This window comes from Oncorhynchus gorbuscha, unplaced genomic scaffold (genome assembly GCF_021184085.1).
Source record: "Oncorhynchus gorbuscha isolate QuinsamMale2020 ecotype Even-year unplaced genomic scaffold, OgorEven_v1.0 Un_scaffold_4413, whole genome shotgun sequence".
In the NCBI taxonomy this organism is placed as follows: domain Eukaryota; kingdom Metazoa; phylum Chordata; class Actinopteri; order Salmoniformes; family Salmonidae; genus Oncorhynchus; species Oncorhynchus gorbuscha.
Window position 1 is genome coordinate 20,001 of NW_025748432.1, and position 15,082 is coordinate 35,082.

General features: G+C 45.9%; 1 protein-coding gene across 1 annotated transcript in view; it reads left to right on the forward strand.

The window, feature by feature from the left end:
• LOC124028544 (semaphorin-5B-like) overlaps positions 1–11,897 on the forward strand; it is a 25,018-nt gene extending 13,121 nt beyond the window's left edge. Inside the window, exons 4-7 of the mRNA XM_046340586.1 lie at positions 3,182–3,244; positions 4,368–4,466; positions 6,080–6,293; positions 11,608–11,897. Of these exons, the coding sequence (XP_046196542.1) occupies positions 3,182–3,244; positions 4,368–4,466; positions 6,080–6,293; positions 11,608–11,897 (666 nt within the window). The remainder of the gene's footprint in view (positions 1–3,181; positions 3,245–4,367; positions 4,467–6,079; positions 6,294–11,607) is intronic.
• Positions 11,898–15,082: the final 3,185 nt, after the last annotated feature.

Below are 15,082 nucleotides of genomic sequence, written 5' to 3' on the forward strand. Positions count from 1 at the left end.
GTACTTAAGGAGTATAGTCAGTATACATCCAGGTACTTAAGGAGTGTAGTCAGTATACATCCAGGTACTTAAGGAGTGTAGTCAGTATACATCCAGGTACTTAAGGAGTGTAGTCAGTACACATCCAGGTACTTAAGGAGTGTAGTCAGTATACATCCAGTTACTTAAGGAGTGTCCAGGTCAGTATACATCCAGGTAAGGAGTGTAGTCAGTATACTTAAGGAGTGTAGTCAGTATACATCCAGGTACTTAAGGAGTGTAGTCAGTATACATCCAGGTACTTAAGGAGTGTAGTCAGTCAGTATACATCCAGGTACTTAAGGAGTGTAGTCAGTATACATCCAGGTACTTAAGGAGTGTAGTCAGTATACATCCAGGTACTTAAGGAGTGTAGTCAGTATACATCCAGGTACTTAAGGAGTGTATACATCCAGGTCAGTATACATCCAGGTACTTAAGGAGTGTAGTCAGTATACATCCAGGTACTTAAGGATACAGTATCATCCAGGTACTTAAGGAGTGTAGTCAGTATACATCCAGGTACTTAAGGAGTGTAGTCAGTATACATCCAGGTACTTAAGGAGTGTAGTCAGTATACATCCAGGTACTTAAGGAGTGTAGTCAGTATACATCCAGGTACTTAAGGAGTGTAGTCAGTATACATCCAGGTACATTAAGGAGTGTAGTCAGTATACATCCAGGTACTTAAGGAGTGTAGTCAGTATACATCCAGGTACTTAAGGAGTGTAGTCAGTATACATCCAGGTCTTAAGGTCAGTATACATCCAGGTTAAGGAGTGTAGTCAGTATACATCCAGGTACTTAAGGAGTGTAGTCAGTATACATCCCAGGTACTTACATCCAGGTACTTAAGGAGTGTAGTCAGTATACATCCAGGTACTTAAGGAGTGTAGTCAGTATACATCCAGGTACTTAAGGAGTGTAGTCAGTATACATCCAGGTACTTAAGGAGTGTAGTCAGTATACATCCAGGTACTTAAGGAGTGTAGTTAGTATACATCCAGGTACTTAAGGAGTGTAGTCAGTATACATGCAGGTACATCCAGGTAAGGAGTGTAGTCAGTATACATCCAGGTACTTAAGGAGTGTAGTCAGTATACATCCAGGTACTTAAGGAGTGTAGTCAGTATACATCCAGGTACATCCAGGTACTTAGGAGTGTAGTCAGTATACATCCAGGTACTTAAGGAGTGTAGTCAGTATACATCCAGGTACTTAAGGAGTGTAGTCAGTATACATCCAGGTACTTAAGGAGTGTAGTCAGTATACATCCAGGTACTTAAGGAGTGTAGTCAGTATAGGAGTGTAGTCAGTATACATCCAGGTACTTAAGGAGTGTAGTCAGTATACATCCAGGTACTTAAGGAGTGTAGTCAGTATACATCCAGGTACTTAAGTGAGTCAGTCCAGTCAGTATACATCCAGGTACTTAAGGAGTGTAGTCAGTATACGTCCAGGTACTTAAGGAGTGTAGTTAGTATACATCCAGGTACTTAAGGAGTGTAGTCAGTATACATCCAGGTACTTAAGGAGTGTAGTCAGTATACATCCAGGTACTTAAGGAGTGTAGTCAGTATACATCCAGGTACTTAAGGAGTGTCCTTGAACAATGAGCCCACTGACCGTCTCAATAAGAGTCTCATGTCATTCATCAATGCTATACTGAATGAACGGACAAGGAGCAGGCTGGGGGAGGGAGGGACATGTGTGACTTTGGAGGCCCTGGTCGGCCTATCAGAGCAAGCGAACCATGAATGACACCTCTGAGAACCAACTCCTTAATCGACCACTGCACCAGTGGCCACAATGGCATTATGCAAACACAGGGAAGAGTTTTCAGTTTCATTCACGCATTGTCCCTGATCTTTAGAAGTAGATTTGGGAGCTCTGTTGTCAGGGGTGACTGAGGGAAAGACTTGGTGGGAGTTTAGCAGTGAACGTTCACGAGGCTGAGGCCAGTTTCAGTGGCTCCAAAGTAAAGGACAGTGAAATGCTACAGTATACTGTAAGGTGTGTCAGTGTAAGGACTCCCCTTAAGTTTGAGGGTCTGAGAGATATATCGGTTTAATAAGAAATAGGAAATAGTTTCTGCAGGTCAATAGTTTGTGCAGTTAGCATTGTAATGGTAGGCCACCAGTTTATTTATCAGCTATTTTAGTGAAATGTTGTTGGAACATTTTGTGTTAGCTGGATGACTTGTGTTTTTCTTTTTGTTTGGCCTGTGGTCAAGATCCAATTGTTGTAGCCATGGTGATTAGACTGGAGTGATTGAGTTGGGGGTGTAGCCATGGTGATTAGACTGGAGTGATTGAGTTGGGGGGAGTAACCATGGTGATTAGACTGAGTGATTGAGTTGGGGGGAGAAGCCATGGTGATTAGACTGGAGTGATTGAGTTGGGGGGAGAAGCCATGGTGATTAGACTGGAGTGATTGAGTGGGGGGAGTAACCATGGTGATTAGACTGGAGTGATTGAGTGGGGGGAGTAACCATGGTGATTAGACTGAGTGATTGAGTTGGGGGGAGAAGCCATGGTGATTAGACTGGAGTGATTGAGTGGGGGGAGTAACCATGGTGATTAGACTGGAGTGATTGAGTTGGGGGAGTAACCATGGTGATTAGACTGGAGTGATTGAGTTGGGGGGAGAAGCCATGGTGATTAGACTGGAGTGATTGACTGCAATCGAGGACAGAGTATTTTTACACACAACACACTTCAGCACTCGGCGGTCCCGTTCTGTAAGCTTGTGTGGTCTACCACTTCACGGCTGAGCCATTGTTGCTCCTAGACGTTCCACTTCACAATAACAGCACTTACATTTGACCGGGGCAGCTCTAGCAAGGCAGAAATTTGATGAACTGACTTGTTGGAAAGGTGGCATCCTATGATGGTGCCACGTTGAAAGTCAGTATGGGTCATTCTACTGCCAATGTTTGTCTATGGAGATTGCATGACTGTGCGCTGAATTTTATACACCTGTCAGCAACGGGTGTTGATTAAAAAAGGTGTCCGCATACTTTTTGTGTATGTGTATGTATAGTAGTATATACAGTACATATCCCATACTAATCTGATTTAGCAAGGATCCAATCTACACATTCTGTCCACGTTATTGTGCACACGTTTATATGTCATTTTTTAAATGTAATTTTCTTCTCTAGGCAGTAGAATGGGGACCAGATGAAGACACCAAGCGGTCCTGTCAGAGCAAAGGAAAGACAGAGGTATTATAGCTGTCTGGCAGTTCTGGACACTTTAAATAGAGAAAGACAGACGACTGGTAGAATTCTACCTTAAAGCGGCTGCCCTCACCAGAGATATTTAGATAAAGACAGACGACTGGTAGAATTCTACATTAAAGGGGCTGCCCTCACCAGAGACATTTAGATAGAGAAAGACAGACGACTGGTAGGATTCTACATTAAAGGGGCTGCCCTCACCAGAGACATTTAGATAGAGAAAGACAGACGACTGGTAGGATTCTACATTAAAGGGGCTGCCCTCACCAGAGACATTTAGATAGAGAAAGACAGACGACTGGTAGAATTCTACATTAAAGGGCTGCCCTCACCAGAGACATTTAGATAGAGAAAGACAGACGACTGGTAGGATTCTACATTAAAGGGGCTACCCTCACCAGAGACATTTAGATAGAGAAAGACAGACGACTGGTAGAATTCTACATTAAAGAGGCTGCCCTCACCAGAGACATTTAGATAGAAAAAGACAGACGACTGGTGGAATTCTACATTAAAGGGGCTGCCCTCACCAGAGATATTTAGATAGATAAAGACAGACGACTGGTAGAATTCTACATTAAAGGGGCTGCCCTCACCAGAGATATTTAGATAGATAAAGACAGACGACTGGTAGAATTCTACATTAAAGCGGCTGCCCTCACCAGAGATATTTAGATAGAGAAAGACAGACGACTGGTAGAATTCTACATTAAAGGGGCTGCCCTCACCAGAGATATTTATATAAAGACAGACGACTGGTAGAATTCTACATTAAAGGGGCTGCCCTCACCAGAGATATTTAGATAAAGACAGACGACTGGTAGAATTCTACATTAAAGGGGCTGCCCTCACCGGAGATATTTAGATAAAGACAGATGACTGGTAGAATTCTACATTAAAGGGGCTGCCCTCAACAGAGATATTTAGATAGGGAAAGACAGATGACTGGTAGAATTCTACATTAAAGGGGCTGCCCTCACCAGAGATATTTAGATAGCTTCAATGAAGTGTACTAGAAGCTGTACTAACCTTGTACAGGAAGAAATTAATAGACTATTGTATGGTGGTGTTATGACATCTTTGACCTCCCGTGTTCCCGTCCCCACAGGATGAATGTCAGAACTACATCCGGGTCCTGCTCATCACCGGGAGGCGGATCTTTACCTGTGGAACCAACGCCTTTACCCCCGTCTGCACCACCCGGCAGGTGAGAGAGAGAGGGAGGGGAGGATGAAGATAGAGTTGAAGGAGATGAGAGAAGAGTAACAGGAGAGGGGGGTGAGAGAGTAACAGGAGAGGGAGGTGAGAGAGTAACAGGAGAGGGGGTGAGAGAGTAACAGGAGAGAGGGAGATAACAGGAGAGGGAGGAGTAACAGGAGAGGGAGATGAGAGAGGAGTAACAGGAGAGGGAGATGAGAGAGGAGTAACAGGAGAGGGAGAGGAAGATGAGAGAGGAGTAACAGGAGAGGGAGAGGAAGATGAGAGAGGAGTAACAGGAGAGGGAGAGGAAGATGAGAGAGGAGTAACAGGAGAGGGAGAGGAAGATGAGAGAGGAGTAACAGGAGAGGGAGATGAGAGAGGAGTAACAGGAGAGGGAGATGAGAGAGGAGTAACAGGAGAGGGAGATGAGAGAGGAGTAACAGGAGAGGGAGAGGAAGATGAGAGAGGAGTAACAGGAGAGGGAGATGAGAGAGGAGTAACAGGAGAGGGAGATGAGAGAGAAGTGACAGGATGGAGCACTCTGTTCACAATGTTGAACAGCAAACCACTGACCCACACTACGCCACGACATGCTTTCTGACACCTACCGGTACAGTAGAATCCGGGATTCATCCGTAAAGAGCACACCTCTCCAGCGTGCCAGTGGCCATCCTAGGTGAACCTTTGCCCACTGAAGTCGGTTATGACGCCGAACTGCAGTCAGGTCAAGACGACAAGAACACAGATCAGCTTCCCTGAGACGATTTCTGGCAGTTTGTTCAGAAATGATTTGGTTGTGCAAACCCACAGTGTCATCCGCTGTCCGGGTGGCTGGTCTCAGACCATCCCGCAGGTGAAGAAGCCGGATGAGGGCTGGCGTGGTTCGCGGTTGTAAGGTCAGTTGGACCTGCTGCCAAATTCTCAAAAACAATGTTGGAGTGGGCATATGGTAGAGAAATGAACATTCACTTCTCTGGCAACAGCTCTGGTGGACATTCCTGCAGTCAGCATGCCAATTGCACCCCCCTCAAAACTTGAGACATCTGTGGCATTGTGTTGTGTAACAAAACTGCACATTTTAGAGTGCCCTTTTATTGTCCCCCACATAAGATGCACTAACAGGGATGTAAACAAATTTGTGGCCAAAATTTGAGAGATAAACTTTTTGTGCGTATGGAACATTTCTGGGATCTTTTATTTCAGCAGATGAAACATGGGACCAACACTTTACATGTTGCGTTTCTATTTTTGTTCAGTATAGTATGAAGTCATGTTTTGGCCATGCATACTATATAGCAGGTGTCTGCGGCAAAACCGGAAGAAATCTGTTCTCCAGTATTCCCACGAGTAAAAGAGGAGACATGATTGTGTCTCATTGTAATCAACGTATGAAGGGATTGTTATATTCAAATACAATATATTTTTCGGCTTAGTTGTGGTCTATTTACAGTGTAAAGATTATAATAATTATGTTCTGGGCCCCTGACATCCGCTCTGACAAAAATCATCCCTTAGCTGAATGGAGTGGCCTGTTCTGCTGTTTAGGATCCTAGTATGGACATCTGGACATACCTCTATCTAAACACCCTCTATCCTCACCCTTCTTCCATCCTCTTCCAGATAGGAAACATCAGTCGGGTGATGGACACGGTGAACGGGGTGGCGAGATGCCCCTACGACCCGCGTCACAACTCCACTGCCATGGTAACAGAGAAGGGCGAACTCTACGCCGCCACTGTCATCGACTTCTCGGGTCGTGACCCCGTCATCTACCGTAGCCTTGGTAACATGCCGCCGCTGCGAACAGCCCAGTACAACTCCAAATGGCTCAACGGTAAACACTCATGTGTACCATACACTCTTTGGAAAAAAGAGAACCCTTTTGGTTTCAGGTAGAACCTTTTCAGTTCCAGGTAGAACCCTTTTGGGCTCTAGGTACATGGAACCCAGAAGGGTTATACCTACAACCAAAAAGGGTTATCCTATAGGGATAGCCAAAGAACTCTTTTGGAACTATTTTGTCTAATAGTGTGGGAATAGAATTACAATTGGATCATGACTGTACTTCCTGCTTTGCTTCCTGGTTATGGGTACATTCAATATGGCTGCCGGTCCGCCCATCAGGGAACATGACTTGATGGGGTATTTGCATTCTAGCAATTCTATGTCAATGCCAATACATTACTGAACAGCCAACTGTAACTGGCTAGAGGCACTCATTATGTTGTAACGTGAAAGGAATCCTAGAGGATGAATCCTAATGGTAATGGGAAAAGGAATCCTAGAGGATGAGTCCTAATGGTAATGGGAAAGGAATCCTAGAGGATGAGTCCTAATGGTAATGGGAAAGGAATCCTAGAGGATGAGTCCTAATGGTAATGGGAAAGGAATCCTAGAGGATGAGTCCTAATGGTAATGGGAAAGGAATCCTAGAGGATGAGTCCTAATGGTAATGGGAAAGGAATCCTAGAGGATGAGTCCTAATGGTAATGGGAAAGGAATCCTAGAGGATGAGTCCTAATGGTAATGGGAAAGGAATCCTAGAGGATGAGTCCTAATGGTAATGGGAAAGGAATCCTAGAGGATGAGTCCTAATGGTAATGGGAAAGGAATCCTAGAGGATGAGTCCTAATGGTAATGGGAAAGGAATCCTAGAGGATGAGTCCTAATGGTAATGGAAAAGGAATCCTAGAGGATGAGTCCTAATGGTAATGGGAAAGGAATCCTAGAGGATGAGTCCTAATGGTAATGGGAAAGGAATCCTAGAGGATGAGTCCTAATGGTAATGGGAAAGGAATCCTAGAGGATGAGTCCTAATGGTAATGGGGGAAAGGAAAGAGGATGAGTCCTAATGGTAATGGGAAAGTGTAAGGAAGAGAGAACTACTGATTCCATGCCAAGAACATCACTGCTCACATTCCTGCCGCTGCATCAGCCGTTTGGAGCTGAAAGATGCGTTGAAGATGTCGTTCCCATAGCAACGATTAAAACATTCCCTAACCAGAAACCGTGGATTGATGGCAGCATCCGCGTGAAACTGAAAGCGCGAACCACTGCTTTTAATCAGGGCAAGGTGACTGGTAACATGACCGAATACAAACAGTGCAGCTATTCCCTCCGCAAGGCTATCAAACAAGCTAAGCGTCAGTATAGAGACAAAGTAGAATCTCAATTCAACGGTTCAGACACAAAAGGCATGTGGCAGGGTCTACAGTCAATCACGGACTACAAGAAGAAACCCAGCCCAGTCACGGACCAGGATGTCTTGCTCCCAGGCAGACTAAATAACTTTTTTGCCCGCTTTGAGGACAATACAGTGCCACTGACACGGCCTGCAACGAAAACATGCGGACTCTCCTTCACTGCAGCCGAGGTGAGTAAAACATTTAAATGTGTTGACCCTCGCAAGGCTGCAGGCCCAGACGGCATCACCCGGCCGCGCCCTCAGGGCATGCGCAGACTAGCTGGCCGGTGTGTTTACGGATATATTCAATCCCTATACCAGTCTGCTGTTCCCACATGCTTCAAGAGGGCCACCATTATTCCTGTTCCCAAGAAAGCTAAGGTAACTGAGCTTAACGACTACCGCCCCGTAGCACTCACTTCCGTCATCATGAAGTGCTTTGAGAGACTAGTCAAGGACCATATCACCTCACCCTAGACCCACTCCAATTTGTTTACCGCCCAAATAGGTCCACAGACGATGCAATCTCAACCACACTGCACACTGCACTAATCCATCTGGACAAGAGGAATACCTATGTGAGAATGCTGTTCATCGACTACAGCTCGGCATTTAACACCATAGTGCCCTCCAAGCTCATCATCAAGCTCGAGACCCTGGGTCTCGACCCCGCCCTGTGCAACTGGGTACTGGACTTCCTGACGGGCCACCCCCAGGTGGTGACGGGTGCGTTCTGAGCCCTCTCCTGTACTCCCTGTTCACCCATGACTGCGTGGCCACGCACGCCTCCAACTCAATCATCAAGTTTGCGGACGACACAACAGTGGTAAGCTTGATTTCCAACAACGACGAGACGGCCTACAGGGAGGAGGTGAGGGCCCTCGGAGTGTGGTGTCAGGAAAATAACCTCACACTCAACGTCAACAAAACTAAGGAGATGATTGTGGACTTCAGGAAACAGCAGAGGGAACACCCCCCTATCCACATCGATGGAACAGTAGTGGAGAGGGTAGTAAGTTTTAAGTTCCTCGGCATACACATCACAGACAAACTGAATTGGTCCACTCACACAGACAGCATCGTGAAGAAGGCGCAGCAGCGCCTCTTCAACCTCAGGAGGCTGAAGAAATTTGGCTTGTCACCAAAAACACTCAAAAACTTCTACAGATGCACAATCGAGAGCATCCTGTATCACCGCGTGGTACGGCAACTGCTCCGCCCACAACCGTAAGGCTCTCCAGAGGGTAGTGAGGTCTGCACAAACGCATCACCGGGGGCAAACTACCTGCCCTCCAGGACACCTACACCACCCAATGTTACAGGAAGGTCATAAAGATCATCAAGGACAACAACCACCCGAGCCAATGCATGTTCACCCCGCTATCATCCAGAAGGCGAGGTCAGTACAGGTGCATCAAAGCTGGGACCGAGAGACTGAAAAACAGCTTCTATCTCAAGGCCATCAGACTGTTAAACAGCCAACACTAATATTGAGTGGCTGCTGCCAACACACTGACACTGACTCAACTCCAGCCACTTTAATAATGGGAATTGATGGGAAATGATGTAAAATATATCACTAGCCACTTTAAACAATGCTACCTAATATAATGTTTACATACCCTACATTATTCATCTCATATGCATACGTATATACTGTACTCTATATCATCGACTGCATCCTTATGTAATACATGTATCACTAGCCACTTTAAACTATGCCACTTTGTTTACATTCTCATCTCATATGTATATACTGTACTCGATACCATCTACTGTATCTTGCCTATGCTGCTCTGTACCATCACTCATTCATATATCTTTATGTACATATTCTTTATCCCCTTACACTGTGTATAAGACAGTAGTTTTGGAATTGTTAGTTAGATTACTTGTTGGTTATTACTGCATTGTCGGAACTAGAAGCACAAGCATTTTGCTACACTCGCATTAACATCTGCTAACCATGTGTATGTGACAAATAACATCTGCTAACCATGTGTATGTGACCAATAACATCTGCTAACCATGTGTATGTGACCAATAACATCTGCTAACCATGTGTATGTGACCAATAACATCTGCTAACCATGTGTATGTGACCAATAACATCTGCTAACCATGTGTATGTGACCAATAACATCTGCTAACCATGTGTATGTGACCAATAACATCTGCTAACCATGTGTATGTGACCAATAACATCTGCTAACCATGTGTATGTGACCAATAACATCTGCTAACCATGTGTATGTGACCAATAACATCTGCTAACCATGTGTATGTGACCAATAACATCTGCTAACCATGTGTATGTGACCAATAACATCTGCTAACCATGTGTATGTGACCAATAACATCTGCTAACCATGTGTATGTGACCAATAACATCTGCTAACCATGTGTATGTGACCAATAACATCTGCTAACCGTGTGTATGTGACCAATAACATCTGCTAACCGTGTGTATGTGACCAATAACATCTGCTAACCGTGTGTATGTGACCAATAACATCTGCTAACCGTGTGTATGTGACCAATAACATCTGCTAACCGTGTGTATGTGACCAATAACATCTGCTAACCATGTGTATGTGACCAATAACATCTGCTAACCATGTGTATGTGACCAATAACATCTGCTAACCATGTGTATGTGACCAATAACATCTGCTAACCATGTGTATGTGACCAATAACATCTGCTAACCATGTGTATGTGACCAATAACATCTGCTAACCGTGTGTATGTGACCAATAACATCTGCTAACCATGTGTATGTGACCAATAACATCTGCTAACCATGTGTATGTGACCAATAACATTTGATTTGATGATTTGATTTGATACCATATCTCATGCCGAACTTACACCTTCCCTCCCTCTCTTTCTCTATTCCTGTCTTCTGCCCTCCCTCTCTTTCTCTATTCCTGTCTTCTGCCCTCCCTCTCTTTCTCTATTCCTGTCTTCTGCCCTCCCTCTCTTTCTCTATTCCTGTCTTCGGCCCTCCCTCTCTTTCTCTATTCCTGTCTTCTGCCCTCCCTCTCTTTCTCTATTCCTGTCTTCTGCCCTCCCCTCCTCCCCTCCCTTCCCTCTCGCCCTCCCCTTCTCCATTCTTCTTCTTCTTCTTCCCCCCCTCCTCCCCTTCCCTTCTCCTTCTTCGTCTTCCCCTCCTCCCCTCCCTCCTTCCCTCTCTCCTCCCCTCCCTCCTCCCCTCCCTCTCGCCCTCCCCTTCTCCCTTCTTCTTCTTCCCCTCCTCCCCTCCCTCCTCCCCTCCCTCTTGCCCTCCCCTTCTCCCTTCTTCTTCTTCTTCCCCTCCCTCCTCCCTCCCTCCCCTCCCTCCTCCCCTCCCTCTCGCCCTCCCCTTCTCCCTTCTTCTTCTTCTTCCCCTCCTCCCCTCCCTCCTTCCCTCTCCTCCCCTCCCCTCCCTCCTCCCCTCCCTCTCGCCCTCCCCTTCTCCCCTCCCCTTCTCCCTTCTTCTTCTTCTTCTTCTTCCCCTCCTCCCCTCCCTCCTCCCCTCCCTCCCTCCTCCCCTCCCTCTCGCCCTCCCGTTCTCCTTCTTCTTCTTCTTCCCCTCCCTCCTCCCCTCCCTCTCGCCCTCCCCTTCTCCCTTCTTCTTCTTCTTCCCCCTCCTCCCCTCCCTCTCGCCGTCCCCTTCTTCTTCTTCTTCTTCCCCTCCTCCCCTCCCTCCTCCCTCCCTCTCGCCCTCCCCTTCTCCTTCTTCTTCTTCTTCTTCCCCTCCTCCCTCCCTCCTCCCCTCCCTCTCGCCCTCCCCTTCTCCCTTCTTCTTCTTCTTCCCCTCCTCACCTCCCTCCTCCACTCCCTCTCTCCTCCTCCCTCCTCCCTCCCTCCTCCCCTCCCTCCTCCCCTCCCTCCCTCCTCCTCGCCTCCCCTTCTCCCTTCTTCTTCTTCTTCTTCCCCTCCTCCCTCCCTCCTCCCCTCCCTCCTTCCCTCTCTCCTCCAGACCCTCACTTTATCTCAGTCTACGAGGTGGGTCTCTTCACCTATTTCTTCCTGAGAGAGAACGCAGTCGAACACGACTGCGGTCGCACCGTGTTCTCCCGGGTCGCCCGGGTCTGTAAGAACGACGTGGGCGGTCGCTTCCTATTGGAGGACACTTGGACTACGTTCATGAAGGCGCGGTTGAACTGCTCGCGGTCAGGAGAGATCCCCTTCTACTATAACGAGCTGCAGAGCACCTTCTATCTGCCCGAACAGGACCTCATCTACGGCATCTTCACCACCAACGTGTGAGTGACACACGCGCACACACAGACGCACATACACACACACATAAAATGAACACACACATTGTCAGTGATAACATACAGGCACTTTTACATGTACAGAACCAGTCAGTAGTTTGGACACCTACTCATTCAAGGGTTTATCATTATTTGGACTATTTTCTACATTGCAAAGCTGTCATCAAGGCTACATTGAAGAATCTCAAATAGAAAATATTTGTTTAACACTTTTTGCTTACTACATGATTCCATATGTGTTATTTCATCGTTTTGATGTCTTCACTATTATTCTACAATGTAGAAAATAGTAAAAATACAGAAAACCCTGGAATGAGTAGGTGTGTCCAAACACACTGACTGGTAAATATATATATACATGTATAGATGCACACACACACACACACACACACACACACACACACACACACACACACACACATCTGCAAAAGAACACACAAACACACACAACAGTGAACACACACACACACACACACACACACAACACACACACACACACACACACACACACACACACACACACACACACATCTGCAAAGAACCTTTAAAACAGCCCCAATGAGTGAATGAGCATAGTTTAGTAGCCACACACACACACAACAGATCCTGTTGACTGAAGGCTTTTACACACACCTTTATTCTCCATCTATCCAGTCCTACTTTGTTTTAGTCTATTTATTTACACATTGCCCTAACGGCATCCTGTTGAGGCTGAAGGTTTTACAGATGCTAAGAAGCATATTACACATTGCCCTAACGGCATCCTGTTGAGGCTGAAGGTTTTACAGATGCTAAGAAGCATATTACACATTGCCCTAACGGCATCCTGTTGAGGCTGAAGGTTTTACAGATGCTAAGAAGCATATTACACATTGCCCTAACGGCATCCTGTTGAGGCTGAAGGTTCTACAGATGCTAAGAAGCATATTACACATTGCCCTAACGGCATCCTGTTGAGGCTGAAGGTTTACAGATGCTAAGAAGCATATTACACATTGCCCTAACGGCATCCTGTTGAGGCTGAAGGTTTTACAGATGCTAAGAAGCATATTACACATTGCCCTAACGGCATCCTGTTGAGGCTGAAGGTTTTACAGATGCTAAGAAGCATATTACACATTGCCCTAACGGCATCCTGTTGAGGCTGAAGGTTTTACAGATGCTAAGAAGCATATTACACATTGCCCTAACGGCATCCTGTTGAGGCTGAAGGTTCTACAGATGCTAAGAAGCATATTACACATTGCCCTAACGGCATCCTGTTGAGGCTGAAGGTTTTACAGATGCTAAGAAGCATATTACACATTGCCCTAACGGCATCCTGTTGAGGCTGAAGGTTTTACAGATGCTAAGAAGCATATTACACATTGCCCTAACGGCATCCTGTTGAGGCTGAAGGTTTTACAGATGCTAAGAAGCATATTACACATTGCCCTAACGGCATCCTGTTGAGGCTGAAGGTTTTACAGATGCTAAGAAGCATATTACACATTGCCCTAACGGCATCCTGTTGAGGCTGAAGGTTTACAGATGCTAAGAAGCATATTACACATTGCCCTAACGGCATCCTGTTGAGGCTGAAGGTTTTACAGATGCTAAGAAGCATATTACACATTGCCCTAACGGCATCCTGTTGAGGCTGAAGGTTTTACAGATGCTAAGAAGCATATTACACATTGCCCTAACGGCATCCTGTTGAGGCTGAAGGTTTTACAGATGCTAAGAAGCATATTACACATTGCCCTAACGGCATCCTGTTGAGGCTGAAGGTTTTACAGATGCTAAGAAGCATATTACATTGCCCTAACGGCATCCTGTTGAGGCTGAAGGTTTTACAGATGCTAAGAAGCATATTACACATTGCCCTAACGGCATCCTGTTGAGGCTGAAGGTTTTACAGATGCTAAGAAGCATATTACACATTGCCCTAACGGCATCCTGTTGAGGCTGAAGGTTTTACAGATGCTAAGAAGCATATTACACATTGCATCCCTGAAGGCATCCTGTTGAGGCTGAAGGTTTTACAGATGCTAAGAAGCATATTACACATTGCCCTAACGGCATCCTGTTGAGGCTGAAGGTTTTACAGATGCTAAGAAGCATATTACACATTGCCCTAACGGCATCCTGTTGAGGCTGAAGGTTCTACAGATGCTAAGAAGCATATTACACATTTCAAGCTGTTTGGACAAATGCTGAGAGGAGGGGAAGTGAAAATCACTTCTCGGGTCTTTTCTTCTCCGTCTCTGTCTGTGTTGGTGCCCTTGGCTTAGTGACAGAGCAGAACCTTGTCTGGGAGAGACGCTTTAGTCCGCAAGGAAGAATGGTGTTGGAGGATAACCACTTAAGAACATTTCTGTGTGACTGTGAAACACTTAAATAGTTTTCAAACTCAAAGGGTTGTGGAAATTGATTGTGGTGAACCATTTGTGTTAGTTAACCCTGTCAGGTTTTGGGTTGCTGTCTGTCTGTCAGTCTGACGGTCTTACTCTGTGGATAGCCCAAAGCATCATATCCTGTCCAGAAGCTCCTCCCTGCCAGTCTATAGTCCCATGTGCCTTATCATTGGTCTGTTCAGAACCAACACCCAGAATCCCCTCTCTGCCAGTCTATAGTCCCATGTACCTTATCATTGGTCTGTTCAGAACCAACACCCAGAATCCCCTCTCTGCCAGTCTATAGTCCGCATGTTCCTTATCATTGGTCAGTTCAGAACCCTCTCTGCCAGTCTGTAGTCCCATGTTCCTTATCATTGGTCTGTTCAGAACCAACACCCAGAATCCCCTCTCTGCCAGTCTATAGTCCCATGTTCCTTATCATTGGTCAGTTCAGAACCCTCTCTGCCAGTCTGTAGTCCCATGTTCCTTCTCCTTGGTCTGTTCAGAACCAACACCCAGAATCCCCTCTCTGCCAGTCTATAGTCCCATGTGCCTTATCATTGGTCGGTTCAGAACCCCTCTCTGCCAGTCTATAGTCCCATGTGCCTTATCATTGGTCTGTTCAGAACCCTCTCTAATAGACTCGGTGCCAGTAGTTATAACACACTATATTAGTGTGGTAGGCTTCTAACCCATCTACCTCTCCTCCTAGACCCTGTTATTAACATGATGTAAACCTACACACTGCAGTACAGTCAGCCACAGAACAGTCAGCTACAGCCAGCTACAGTACAGT